This window comes from Nanorana parkeri, unplaced genomic scaffold (assembly GCF_000935625.1).
Source record: "Nanorana parkeri isolate BGI_ZX_2015 unplaced genomic scaffold, ASM93562v1 scaffold246, whole genome shotgun sequence".
Taxonomy (NCBI): Eukaryota; Metazoa; Chordata; class Amphibia; order Anura; family Dicroglossidae; genus Nanorana; species Nanorana parkeri.
In genome coordinates this window covers 942,607-958,058 of record NW_017306514.1, presented here as the reverse complement: position 1 = coordinate 958,058, position 15,452 = coordinate 942,607, and the positions used below count along the sequence as shown (strand labels likewise).

Sequence of the window (15,452 nt, the reverse complement as noted above, 5' to 3'; positions counted from 1 at the left end):
ACTAGAATGTGAGAGCATGCTGAACCTTGCAGTGCCACCAGAGGTGAGGCGTTTCCTGAGAGAACAGCGCGGCCAGCAGATGGCGCTCACAGCGGCACCATGGCATCCTACGCTTGACAGCGGTTCCATGGCCTGGCGTGACGTCAGTGTGCAGTTGGCAGGGGGTGCAGGGAGAACAAGGAGAAGAGCCTGCCCCTCTACCTCCCCTCTCCCTGTGCGGGACACACAAGGGGCAGGTCTGCCACTCTCTGAGGAAGGACTGCTCTAACTTTTCCTTCTCATCCTATTCTGTTCATGTGGACCTGACGAGGATGCTAATATTGGGACACCCAAAGACTGGAGTAGACGTTGTAACATTGTAGAAGTTGTGCAGTGGCACAGTGTAGATATAAGGCACAGCTGGAAAGGTAGAGGGAATACTAGTAGGTGAGGCGACCAACAGGCTGACAAAGACTTCTTTGTACAGGAGGTGGAGGAGAAGCAGCGGGCGGCTCGGGGGCTGCCAGGCAGCCCCTTCTCTTCGCCACATTCTGCCCACATCACTTGCAAGGAGTCGCTGGACTGTGTGAGGACGTTTGGATGCTGTGAGCAATCTACGGCTGGCCATAGTATGCGATCTGACGGCGGGATGTCCTGGAGGCAGGCTGGGGGGCTGCCATGTGTCCTGCTGGTACTGCTGGCACTTCGGGCTGCAGGTAAGAAGAGCAGCACGCGTGTGTAGGGAAAGCTTTTTCTAATAATTATTATGGACACGATCCTATATATGAGTTAGGGTAGATCGTCTGTTATAGGTGCTGGGGGAATGGTTGGTGCTGATCAGACCTGCGATGCACACACCTCGGATGTCTCTATACAGGTCTAATATGGACACGATCCTATATAAAAAGGGTAGATCGTCTGTTTTAGGTACTGGGGGAATGTCTTGCACTAATCAGACCTGGGATGTGCTGCACACACCTCGGATGCCCCTATAAAAGGTCTATAATGGAGACGATCCTATATGAGTTAGGGTAGATCGTCTGTTATAGGTACTGGGGGGATGGCTGGCACTGATCAGACCTGCAATCTACTGTGCACACCTCGGATGCCACTATACAGGTCTATAATGGACACGATCCTATATATGAGTTATGGTAGATCGTCTGTTATAGGTATTGGGGTAATGGCTGGCACGGATCAGACCTGCGATCTACTGCACAGGTCTATCTACTGCACAGGTCTATACTGGACACGATCTTCTATATAGTGAATTAGGGTAGATCGACTGTTATAAGTACTCCGAGGGAATGGTTGGCACTGATCAGATCAACTGCACACACTTGGGATATCTTTATAGAGGTCAATAATGGACATGAGCTTTTTTATATAGTGAGTGAGGGTAAATGTGTGTTATAGGTAGCCCTGTATTGGAAGGGTGGGGGAAGGGGGATTGGCATGGATCAGACCTCCATCTACTGCACACACTTGGGATGTCCCTCCATATAGTTAGTGAGGGTAGATGTGTGTTATAGGGAGCCCCTGTATTGGAGGGATGGGGGAAGGGGGATTGGCATGGATCAGACCTCCATCTACTGCACACACTTGGGCTGCCCCTCTACATGTCTATAATGGACACACTCTTTTCCCATATAGTAAAAGCTTCTGTTGGGAAACAGGATGCCTGCACTTTGTTACACTCTCCCCTTTTGGTACCTCTTGCTCCAGTAGGAAAACTATTTTTTAATCTGATCAAGGAGTAACATCTGGGTTGTGCTTATAGATCCTCATAGAGCTGGATTGCTGGAGGAGTCCTGAGCAGCTCTGTGTGTAGACCAGGGGTGGGAAGGGTAATGTGATGGTTGGTTTGAGCTGGGAACTTCAATAAGTGCCCTGATTGCTTTTCCTGTACCCATATAGACCATATGCATTGGGCAGGGTTGTAGACTAGACAACTTGCCTTAGGTCCTATTAGTTCAGTTCACACCAATACACTGCGTAGAGGTGCTCTTTAAAAAAAAAAGTAGGTCATGCTTCGTTAAAAAAGGTACACAGTGGTAGGCGTTGCAACAACGTATCGCACTACCACTACACAATGCACACCAGTGGCTATATGGAGCATATCCAACATCCACTCGTGTATATGGGCCCTAAGAGGTGTGCTGGTCACATTGGCTGACACTGGCTTACCGGTAACAGAAATATTACCATAAGTATTGTTTTTAAGCCCATCTTTTTTTTTCGTAGAGGTGATGGTTAGAACCTCTCTATGGTTTTAACTGCTGCCTGGGTCTCACTAATGAGATTTCCGCTCACTTCCTATCCCGGTGATGGGTGGGGGAACAGGAAGTGATGAGAAATCTCTCCAACATAAAAAGAGAGCAACAAAAAACACACAGAAGGGAATTTATCAATACTGGAGCAGACACAATCTGGAGCAGCTGTGCATGGCAACCAATCAGCTTCTCTCTTTCATTTTCAAATTTAGGCCTAAAGGTGGCCATACACCTTACGATTATCGTACGATAATCGTATGCGATCGACTTTTCGTATGACAATCGTAAGGTGTATGGGTAGTGTGCAACCGCCAGTACTGTACAATCGTACGACTTTTGTCTTTCCTGCATGTTCCGAAACTTCAGTCGATCGTACGATTTTCGCAAGGTTGGTGGCGTTTCCGTACGTCAAAAGTCGTACGATTAACACTGCTCGTGCGCAAACGAAAATACGTGTGGTCGATTAACGCTATTCGTCCAGGTGTTTTTTTTTAACTACCGCTGATTGAAGCTTGCGATAAATCGGGGCAGGATGGGGCCGCCGTACGACAATCGCACAACGGTTCCATCAGCAGACGAAAAGTTTCGTACCATAATCGGAAGGTGTATGGGCACCTTAAGAGTTGAATGTTACCTGAACTCTTGAGTGATTGATCGTTAGATCAGCACTAGATTGGCTGTAGTGAAACTGATCATCCGTTTGCATTGCGGAGTGATAGCCATTGTCTTTGGTTTTTGATATCTGTTGCTTCTCTAGAGGTGAATATAATGTATTGTCTCCTAATATGTAATGCTTTGTGATATAGTGACATGGTCATTTAAGAGATTGCAGAAAGGTCATTAGTATATTGTTCCAGATAACCCTAGAGACATCCAACACGCGTAAGGGACTATTGAAGATAGTGCTAATCTTATCAGCAATGTCCTATCTGTCCCTTACATTCCCCACCATTGAATTGTAGTTCTGGCCAGTGTGGACCAGTGCTATGCAAACCTAATAGACCCCCTACTGATCTCTATAGGCATATATTGTTGTGTAAGACCACATATACAGGCCAGCCTCTGTTTAACCATTTTGTTCCCTGATGGGTCAAACTGATGTCCATCCATTGAGCAATTTCGTCTATTTGATTGTTATTTGGCACCCCCCCCCCCCTTCCACCCCACTGACCTGGGAATTCAAACATTTGAAAAGTGCATGGGGATTTGTGATCATAGCTCAGGGGAGTAGAAGTGATGTTGTATATTGGAGTGGACATGTTAATCAAATGCATGTTTTGAAAGGACTTTTCTTCTCCTGGTCAGGCTCTAATCCATTTAGCTCTCCCCAGGAGGTGACAGATGCTTAGATTGTGCACTTCCTGTTGCTCAGCTCCAGGGTCCCATGGCTTTCAGCCTCTCTGCCATTTGTTGCTTTACCTGGGGGAGGGGGAGAGAAAGGTCCTGCTGCCTCTTGTGTGATGTGGGACATTTGATCTGAGTTTTGTGGACAGCTTTCCTTTATCCTCTTTGATTTACATTGACCTCTGCTGAGAGTGCAGGTCACAATTATATTTTAAAAGCAATAAAAAAGCCTTGCGGTTTCTGCAGGGTTTAAATATTACCTGCCCATTTAAGCCGCCGGGATCGGCCTACATATTTAATAGCCCTGCGCGCATGCAAAGTTGAGAAGCAGTTTTGAAATGTTCATGCAAGGAAATCCATAGGGCTCTTCCGCACAAAGGACAAACACAACACAATTGCTTTAACAAATGCATTCCAGGTGTGCATAAAGTTACCCTACGGATCCTCAGACAGCTTTGGAGAAGTTGATAAACTGTCTGACTGATACATTTGTTTTGCTTGAAGTCACTGCTAGTTATCGTTATCTAGAACTGGAATAATAAAGCAGTGGTTTGGAGAACTTTATAAGGGAATCGATTTCTTGGGGAATGGGATTTCTCCGATGATTCTGTTATTTGAATATCTCTGAGTAAGAAAGGGGTGGGTTCTTTTGTTGAGTAAATTGGACAAGGGTCATTGTCTTATTTATCTATCTAACCAAATCTTCAAACCGAGGACTTCAGTGTGGTGTCTGGTGCTCTAAGACAGAGTTTCTTAACATGTTTTAAATCTTGGCACCCTTTAAAGTTTTCAAAATCTTAAGGGCAACCGAGTGTAAAATGTAAAAAACAACATGTGCCATATCCAAAATCCATAACAGATCCTTATCCCAGATAGGGATCTGGTATGAATTTTGAGAAGGTACACAAATCAAAAACACACTAAAAATGGGGTTGCCTTTTAATTAGGAGCCCCCTTTACATCAGAGTCCTCCTTTTACATCAGAATCTTACCTTTTACATCAGGAGTCCCCCCTTTACATGAAAAGCCCCCCCTTTTACATCAGAGTCCCCCTCTTTCACATCAGAGTCCCCCCTTCACATTACAAGTCCCCCTCTTCACATCAGAGTCCTTCACATTACAAGCCCCCCTCTTCTCATCAGGGTCCTCCTCTTTAACACTAGAGTCCGCCCTTCACATTACAAGTCCCCCTCTTCACATCAGAGTCCTTCACATTACAAGCCCCCCTCTTCACATCAGAGTCCCCCTCTTTCACATTAGAGTCCGCCCCTCACATTACAAGTCCCCCTCTTCACATCAGAGTCCTTCACATTACAAGCCCCCCTCTTCACATCAGAGTCCCCCTCTTTCACATTAGAGTCCCCCTTCACTTTACAAGCCCCCACTTCACATCAGAGGCCCCCTCTACACATCAGAGGCCCCCTCTACACATCAGAGGCCCTCTCTTCGCTTCAGAGGCCCCCTCTTCACATAAGAGGCCCCCTCTTCACATCAGAGGCCCCCTCTTCACATCAGAGGCCCCCCTTTCACATCAGAGTTCCCCCTTTACATCAGGAGCCCTATGCACATCAGAAGCCTTTCTGCACCATGAAAAGGCATGACACTATGCAAAAATTTGAAGGCACACCTGAGGTAGGCAGAAGGCACCCCAGGGTGCCTGGTTGAGGAAGGCTGCTCTGAGATCATCATAAATAAAATCCCTACAAAGGAAAGCTACGCATGAACAGTCCAAAAAAATCTCATCAGCAGCCTGGAGTGATCCCTGGACCCAGCTAAGCTGCAAGGTAGCCTGCAGGGCAGTTCAGACCCAAAATTGCATTGATTGGCTGGGTTATTTGCATTACAATATTGGCTGAACAGAATTACAACCCTTTTGCAGGTAAATCAATTAAGGAGGCTACAAACGGTGCAAATTTTGTCAGTTATTGATGAAAATGCGCACAGTGGGTGCCACCTTTCCAGCTGGCATCCCTTGATCAGCTGATTGACGCAGAAAGTTGGATAATTCTTGGCCGAATGGAGTTCACAGCCAATCAGCTGCAAGCTCTATTTGGGTATTTTGACAACCAGCGGGCGCTGTAAGAATACAATGCAAAACACCAGGGGGATTCCTCCATCCATGATCGTAAGCGTTGATGGAGGAATCTCTTCTTCGTTCAGCCCGCAGGTTGAAGTAGAAAATATAACCATGTATACCCTGCTGTGAGAGTACAATCTTCTTAAGATTTACCCATAATCCACACAATTTGTATCCAGTCTGAGAGGCTCTAGCTTTGTAATGTTGTTGGTAATCCTAAAAGACATTGTATAATCAGTATAATCTGTATAATCGAGTAAAATGTGTGTGACCTGGCGTTAGTCAATCATAAACCAGAAGACCTGGCTGTAAAACATAGCACCTGTGTGGGCAAAACTTAGCAAATATCTAACGATACCTGAAAAATCCAAATGTTCCTTATCAAGGGATCTGAACGTCTGGATTGTGGACAGCAGGATTAGATGCATACACTGATTAGATTTTGCAGATATGCATTGACTGCAGGAGTTGGTTCATATTTTCGCACCTTAATGATGGTCACAGACATTGTCATCTAACCAGCTGAAAACTGTATAATGTTTTACAGATGTACGTTGTTGTTTGGGATGGAAAATCATACTGTGCATGTCTACAATTACAGCATTTCCTAAAATGTGGCCTGCTCCAGAATTGGACACGATATTTTCCATGCGGCACTCTTTTTCCTGAAACAGTTAACACATTATCAAGTCAGCAAAAACTCGAAGGAAATTTAGAAAAAAAAAATTGCGGATTGTGAAATAAGAACTATGGGAAACAAGATGAAAGTCATGAATGGTGTCACAGAGCTGTCCTGCTTGCTTCCTTTGATAAAAAGAATGTCCTTGGGTTTACACACACGGTGATGGGCTTTTGTGTAATCTGCTTTAGGTGACCTCACTTTTAAGATATTTATTACTCAGCTTTTAGGATAAAATCACCCAAGAGATCTTTATCACTGTGTGTAAGAAGCACATTTTCCCTTTGTATGTCAGTTCTGCTCAAGTCAAGCTTTTGTTGCATTTATATTTTGCTTTAAAAGGCACTTTACTTATCTTAAATTGACTTAATGATGGTGGTCAATGTTCCTGAGCCCTTGACTTCCAGAAACTAAATTAGTGTATTAGAGTTTTTCCGTAACAATGTTCCCTTTATTCACAAATAATGCAAAGAACTTACTTACATAATTCTTTATGTGATACGATTATCCATGTTTAAGGGCTTGTTCACACCATTTTCTGGTCCAGATCTGGAGCAGATTTGCAGACGCAGTGCAATGCGTTTTTGACGCGTTCGTGCATTTCCGGTCCGTTTCCGGACCGGACAAATGTGACATGCAGTATTTTCTCTGCCCGGACCGGAACGGACTGCGCACGTGAGAACTGTAGCATAAAACACATATGGATACATTGTTATGCATTTTGGGTGCAGGAGCGCACGGTTCTGGTCCGGACACAATCCGGATGTCGTGTGAACAAGCCCTTAAGCAGGCCGCATAGCATTTTATTTTCTGGTTTCAATGGACACAGGCAACAAATTTTATCATGCATGGTATTGGCCACATCTGACAGTATCAATTTTTGTTGTTCAACAGGGGCAGTAACACAATTGTTCATTAGAGACATACTGTATGCGTATAAAACCCTCTTATATCACATTCAGCAATCTGGTGATTTATTGTCTAAGTACATATGCTTTGGCTTGGAAAGCCAGTATCTGTCTATACAGAAAGGTCAATCTTTTTATGTATGGCTGCCTTCAAAATGGTGTTGCACACCTACTAGCTATGTTCAGTGATAAATCAATGTTTCATAGTTAAATAATTTATTTTATCAAGATGCTTATTGTGGGATGATCCGGCCAACTTGGTTTTGGATTTCCATATTTGCTGTAACCATATAGCAGTAATTCTTGCCTTGGGATGATCAGGCCAACTTGGTTTTGGATCTCCATGTTATCTGTAACCATATAGCGGTAATTCTTGCCTTGGGATGATCAGGCCAACTTGGTTTTGGATCTCCATGTTATCTGTAACCATATAGCGGTAATTCTTGTCTTGGGATGATCAGGCCAACTTGGTTTTGAATCTCCATGTTATCTGTAACCATATAACGATAATGCTTGTCTTGGGATGTTCAGGCCAACTTGGTTTTGAATCTCCATGTTATCTGTAACCATATAACGGTAATGCTTGTCTTGGGATGTTCAGGCCAACTTGGTTTTGCATCTCCATGTTATCTGTAACCATATAACGGTAATGCTTGTCTTGGGATGATCAGGCCAACTTGGTTTTGGATTTGCATATTAGCCGTAGGCCTGCAGCCATATGACAGTAATGCTTGTTTTGAGATAATCAGGTCGACTTGGTGGTGGATTTCCATTTTATCTGTAGCCATATGACACAAAAGGTGAATTCGACTAGGAAAAGATATCACAGATAAGAAAAGGATGTATGGCCTACTTTAGTTGCTGATCTGACCAGGTTGGCTATCGGACTTTGGCGTGCCATATTTTCCCAGACTCACATGGTGCCGTATAGATGTGCATAGTGGATATGTACAATCATCTCTAAAATAATGTGTTATTTGTTCAGTTTTCTGATTATCCACCATGCAATTCTGATTACTTTTTAGGCCAGACTGAGTAACAATTTTTGGTGAGAACCAGCTCTAATTATTTTATTATCTTTGCTATAATGTTACACAAACCAGCAAGCTGTATTAGGAGGTTTCTGTTCTTGTTAGAGCTAATTTATTTATTACTTTACTAGTGAAATGTACTGCATAACGGCACTCTTCTATCGAGCGTGTGTCCATGGATGTAGTAAAGTTGGGAGTGCAAGGCAGGAAGTGAAACATTATATCTCTTTCATGTTGGGCTGTCATGCACAAAGTCATTTGTTTGTCCTGAACAGACTGATTACAGATCACTTAAAATTCATATACCCACAAATAGAATAAAGCAATACAGCTGACCATAAGGTCTCTAAGTGATTGTGGTGGGAAATTACAGCTCTGCCTGGGATTATTAAAGTCAGCATGTTTTGAAGCTTGTTGGTGTGATACAACAGACATTTAATTTCAGCATATATTCAGGAAACGGGGTGGCCTTTTTTAATTGATCTATGAGATCTTATGAAATCTTGGGGAAATCTCTGCATTTGACATTTAGACATGCTCAGTATCAATCTTAGCCTACAAATTATGTTAACAAACATTGAGCCATATGTGGCCACCTTCAATCGGTAGTATCCACAAGGTTTGTTGGATTCCTAGAACATTGGTATGTTATTTAAACATCTTACCCATTCATTCTTATTACTTTGAAAGAAGCAGGTAAGTTATAAATTACATAACACCGGTTGATACAGTTTTTTTACCGTTTCGTTGCTTAAAGGAACCTGGAATAAAAATGGAGGCTGCCCAATGCAAGTTGGCTGCCATGCTGACCTCTGGCTTTAATACTTTGTATTACTGATGTGGAACAAGTATGTAGATAAGTACATTTGACTTTATCCGAATACATATTCCAGGCCAGTATCGACTGAACTTAGTGTGTCACCATAGCAGTCAGATAGTAGCGTTGTCAGATGGAAATCAGTAATGGAAGTTTCAGTATTTCTTTGGTATGAAGACAAATCTATCTCCATAAAACCTTTTACATGGTCTGACTCTTGGCCATGGTAAGGTCGTCATCAGTAAAATAAATTCAGTGCTTTTTTAAAGTTTGTGTGCAAACATAGGGTTAACAGAAGAACTAGGAATTTGAATGTTGGGTGTTTGGGTTGGAGTGTCCCAAGCAGCAGCCTCAGTTTTCTGAACATTATGTGTGTGCAGCTGGTAATAGTTCAACTGTCTGTATATGTGATCTTTCCCTTTTTAAATAATCATTTTAAAAGTCTGCATACTATTGTTTAGAGCCAGGGTTTTGTGGTATAAAACAAAGACTGGGACATTGTTCTTGCTTGTAAATGTCATGTGACTGATGTGTGGAGGTAGGGTAGTAAACAACTGGATGACAGTAGGGGAGCATTAATCACATTAACTAATGCTTAACTGCTTGCAGGAAACTTGCATTTCTATTGCCCTTTGGTATGTGTTAATCATCACTGTCATTTGTATGGAAATGAATTTCATTGCTAATTACAAAACTGGCAGCCTTTTCATTGGCAACAAGCAAAGAAAGGAGTTCCTGTTTCAGTACACTGTTGATTGTTAGCCAATAACGAGTGACTGTGAAAACAAATATGTGTTTGAGGCACCTCTAGCTGGCCATACATGAGCGGATCTTAAACCAGTTAGGACAAACCATGTTGATACGCAAGACCATGAGGTCACAGATTTCTTCCTATGCGATATGGGTGTTTTGATCTTCAGCAGTTTTGGCCTTTTGGCTGGTAATGCGAAAAATCTGATATGATATGAACTGTCTGGTTGGGCGCCAACCATCCAACTCATTAAGGTCTCGTTCACACCTAGGCGTATTGCATATACGCGTCTGTCGCGCGGTTTTTTTACCACGATTCGCTGTATCCCAATGGAAACGCGCAACAAAACAAAGTAGTACCTGGACCTTTTCAGGCGTGGGCCGTTTTGTAGCGCGTTAGGGACGGACGGAAATACGCCAAGGTGGTAACGAGACCATTGAATACAATGGGATTTATATTTTTGAGCGTTTTGTAGAGCGTTCGTCGAGCGTAGAACGCGCTACAAAACGTTCAGGTGTGAACGAGGGCTTAGGGAACAATGCATATTGCAGATTTGCATTTTCCATGTTGCTGGCACAATATCTAAGGTATAACTCGGGACTGGACAAATCTCAGGAGTCAGGTAGCCAAATTCTAGCTGGCACCTAACTTTCAAAGCTTTCTCTAGTTTTGCTAATGGAGCTGGCTCTAAAAAAATCTGCTGGACTGACAGACTCCTGATCCCATACTAAAGTAAAACTAAGCTCAGGAGTTAAATCTTAAAAATGCATTATTGTACCTTAACTATTAACAAAATTGTATCTTATTTGTATATCATTCGGGTGTAGATCCTCAAATCATCTCTAAATTGGTGTCCTTTCTTCTGGAGGGTGGCTACTTTTGTTCCCCATGGTCCCCGTGTGTGTTGTAAAGTAGCCACCGCTCCAAGCTCACTCTGATTGTGTATTGTAACCAACACGTAGATATTGTGCATATGTGATGGTAAAAGGGTTACGCCAATAACAAGGTCTGGAAGTTAAGGGGAGTGGGGTCAACCCTAGAAACTGCAAGGAAGTGTCAACATTTGCAGAGGAGAGTGTGCCAAGACTTGAGGATTTCTAAGCTGCTGGAGAAAACTTTTAAAGTTGTCTGCATTTTATCTCCGTAGTCATCTTAGAACCTTTTTAAAGTCATTGTCATATTTGGGGTTTTTAATCACTCAATCAGATTTGGCCATGAATGTGTTTCTGCAGTCCAGATTGTATGCATTCCATAGAAGTGGTTGTGTCAGAGACACATTTGGCCATTGTACATCTATAGATTACTTTTTAACTGTTTAACAGCCAGGTGCATATTGATTGAACAATGGAGTATTGTTTGTATCATACACAAGCTAATTAATGGCAGAACATATATGTATATACAGTATCTGTATGGGAGCCTTGCCGCATTTTCATTGAGATATGTTGTGCATTTTGAATGAGCTTTCAAGCAGCCTCAACTCACGGAAACCTGTCCTATGAGCCACTACACACAGAGTATTCACATCTGTGTGTTACCGCAATGCAAAATAGTGAATGCAGCTGTCATGGGAGAACTATGCTGCCATTGTTGAGTTCTCTTTTCAGAAAATGCTAGTTGCCTGGGTATGCTTCTGACTTGCTTGCTTGAGTATTCTCTAGTTGACCCAGATATGGATATGCAGATAAAGACTTTCTAACTACTGTTTATATAACAGCCACTAGCATTTTCAAAATGAGGTCTGCAGTGGCAGCCATGGTAGTTTTTCATGACCGATTTGCCTCCTGCTGCGTATTTACCTAAAGGCATACAATATTTGGATATTTACATTTAAAGTGACACTAAACTGGAGGGTGGCTACTTTTGTTCCCCGTGGTCCCTGTGTGTGCTGTAAAGTAGTCACCGCTCCAAGCTCACTCCTGTGAGGGACTACAATCTCAATACAAATTAGTAATCTAAACATGAGATTGTAGTCCATCACAGGAGTGAGCTTGGAGCGGTGACTACTTTACAGCACACACAGGGACCACGGGGAACAAAAGTAGCCACCCTCCAGAAGGAAGGACAGTGTCAGCACCAATTCAGAGATGATTTGAGGATCTACAGCCAGCCGAGTGATACACAAATAAGATACATTTTTGTTAATAGTTAAGGTACTTGAATACATTTTTAAGATTTAACTCCTGAGTTTAGTGTCACTATAACACTGCCAGTAAAGTTTTCATATCTGCAAACAAAGCGTTTTGTGGGAGTGTAGGGTCTGAATCATAGTCCTATGCTCCCTGAAGACCAGGGAACAGACTAGACATTTCAAGTTGTTTATCCCTTTTGGAGTTGTTACTCAATAAAGGAAGTTGTTATTAGGCTAAGTATGTCTGAGGGTTATGCAGGGCACAAGGCTTTCAGTCTAGCAGTTAAACCTTTTTAAAGGAAGACAACAGTGAGGAATTAGCACAGTGAAAGAAGATGCGTTGTTTGTCAGTCCCAGGCCCTTCTCTCATTTAGCCCATTTGCAGATTATTTCAGTGTAAGTGGGAGAACAAAAGGCAATGAATACAAAATAGCCCACCTCCCACAGTTTTCCATTAAGCACTAAAATGTTTGAAGTCAGACCTGGACAAGTCAAGTGCTTTCTTCTTGCACGGATGCGGCTCACTGGGGCCTTGTATAAGGAGTTAATATTACAGATCTTCTGTTTTTTTTAATGATAATAAGCTTTGCTGACTGATTTTAGTTGACAAAAATCAACACATTTTAAAGCACATCTGGGGAAACCTTGAGATGCCCGTGACTCTTTACAAACAATGCTCCTTGCTTGTTGGGTCTTTTACAAATTATTCTGCCTTTACGGTTCAGGTTGAGGAGGGTCATGGAGTTTCCTAGTGAGTTAATTAGAACTTTTCTTTAATTTAACCTGATTAACAAGCTTTTTTTTCCTCGCATGTTAATACTTTTAGGACTATTTAGTATAATTGGACTGTAAAAAGTCTAAATTAACAAATGGTTGGGTTAAACACCACTGTTGAATACATTATTTTTCAAAATGTAATAATTTTAATTATGTAATTTGAACCAGGGATACAGCCATCTGAATGCACAGGATATTACTGGATATTGCGTTCTTATAGGTATATTAAGCACCAGAGATTATTGATCCAGGGAACATCCGATTGCCTTATGGGATCAGGAAGTAATTTTTTCCCCTGTTGGAGCAAATTGAACCATGCTTTATAGGGTTTTTTTTGCCTTCATCTGGATCAACAGGGGGTAGCTGTGGTCATAGCTTTCTGTTTAGGTTTTCTTCTCTTTTTTTTTCTTCTATATATCTCTAGGTTGAACTCAATTGGACTTGTGTCTTTTTTTCAAAATGACTAAGTATGTAACTATCTGAAGTTATGTATGCTTTATCTGTAAAAGTTGATCTTGGTACCCCACTTACCACCTCACAGGTTCCCCTATTATTCATTGAGGCCATGGAGACAAGTAGGAGGCAGGAAGAGATTAGGTCAAGCTTGACTACAGGAAAAGTCAAAATTTGTATATACATTCAGCTAACTTATTTTCTGGATCTGCTGATATTTTCGATGTGTAGCTTCACTAAAGATAACCTACCCTTATGCATTTTTTCATCATGTGCTCAGTTTCAGTTGCCTAGCTTTGTGACAGATTATCTTTATTTTTGTCTTTTTCATTCTCATAGCTTATTTGCTGAAAAGCACCATGGAATGCCAAAAAGAGAAGCAATATTTATGTATGCTTTTAAGTCTTCTTGCCATTCTCAGAAACCTTTTCCCCACGGTTTCTACAAGAGTACATTTTCTTTTTTTTAAACTGTGAACCCTATTGAATATTCTGTGTCGCTATAAAGGATGCGCTGTTGATTCTGTCTTAATACATATTTTGATAGTCTCATGGGCTGTACATGAAACTAGAGCTAATATAGGATAAAACTAAATAAAATATTAGAAATAAGTTAATAAGCAGTAGTTTCAAAACGATATCTTTAGTAAGAATTCACATAGATTGGGACTTCAGTACATATTTCTATGATTCCGCATGTGGCGACATGAAAGAACTGAAGATATTGCATTAAAATAATGTGCAAAAACGTTCACTTTATCTCAGCTGGTACAGATTATTATTATTATACAGGATTTATAGAGCGCCAACAGTTTGCGCAGCGCTTTACAATATAAGGAAGACATTATAATTACAATACAATTCAAGACAAGATGGTAAGGAGGGCACTGCCCGTGAGGGCTTACAACCTTAAAGATGGTGCTTTCTCTATAAGTTTTAGGGCTGGTTCACACCAGCCGCGGTTCTACAATGCTGCTGGTGTGCGTTACCAGACACAGTGCTGATGCACCGTTAGTTTTTTTGTTGGAACTTTATTGAAATGTCACGAGTGACATTTCATTAAGTTCTAAGGGCACAGAGCAGTGCGATGCTGTTGTACTGCATGCATTACTTTTTTCAGGGCACACCACCACAATACACTGGTAGGAACTAAGCCCATTCAAATCAAGGCAAATTTGTCTTGTCTAGTGTTGTGGCTGCTCTGAAGAAAGTGGCCAGCACAGCTTCCACGCATTTGGTGAGAATCTAGCATAGGTGTTTTACATGGGGCATACTGAGCCTCACTGAAAATCAATGGGGCAAAATAACCAATTATAGTATTAAGCCTGCTCTAGCTGTGATTTGATTGGTTACTGCAGTTAATATTTTAGTTTCAATTGCATGTATTAGCTTTTTATTTGATAATTTATTATTTTGATGAATTTATGTAACAGTTCTTTCTACGGTGCAAAATGTTTACCTAGAGAGAAAGCAGGTGGAAAATCTTTGATTTACTCCTATTTGCTTGTTGTATATTGGACTTACTGTTTCACTTAACTTAGCAATTCTGTGTTAAGTTTCTTTTGATTTCCTTTAGTATGAGAATTTTTAGAAAGGTGTTTGTATATAGTTGGAACGGGCTCAACAATGCACTTTGCTCATGCTTATGTATGTCTCCCTCTTGTCTGCTGGATATATTGGGAACAGTGGGAGGTATATTTCTATCCTGCTAGTCTTTTTTATCCTTAGGCTACCCCGGTTTAATTAATACTTTGTTAAATAAGCGATACAAAAAATACAAAAACAAACAAGAAGTCAGACACACAATTTATGTTTAAACTGCATACATTTTTGGTGGACATTTGCATCTGATCTTTCTTTCCTTTGTCATACATATAATTATATTATATTTTATATCTTATTTAACCCCTTCATGACTGAGGCCCTTTTTTCCATTTTTGCACCCATGTTAAATTCCACATTTTAGGCCTGAAAATGACGTAAAACCCCCCAACATTATATATTTTCTGAATGCCAAGACCCTATAGAATAAAATGGTGGTAGTTGAAAATTTTTACGTTGCGCAATATTAGCGCAACTCCTTATTAAACCCCAAAATTTAGTGACAAATTTAATTAAATGCCCCAAAACACAACAAATTACCCATTTTTTTAATGAAATATAAAAGATGAGGTTACAACGAGTAAAACGATACCCAACATGCCCATTTTACAGATTGCGTGCGACCGTGAAA

General features: G+C 41.4%; 1 protein-coding gene across 2 annotated transcripts in view; it reads left to right on the top strand.

Annotated features, from left to right (window-relative positions):
- The first annotated feature begins 419 nt into the window (after positions 1–419).
- Positions 420–15,452, top strand: part of ROR2 (receptor tyrosine kinase like orphan receptor 2) — a 137,524-nt gene continuing 122,491 nt past the window's right edge. For both annotated transcript variants that reach the window (XM_018556684.1, XM_018556683.1), the window contains exon 1: positions 420–695. In XM_018556684.1, the coding sequence (XP_018412186.1) occupies positions 611–695 (85 nt within the window). In that variant the 5' untranslated portion in view covers positions 420–610. The remainder of the gene's footprint in view (positions 696–15,452) is intronic.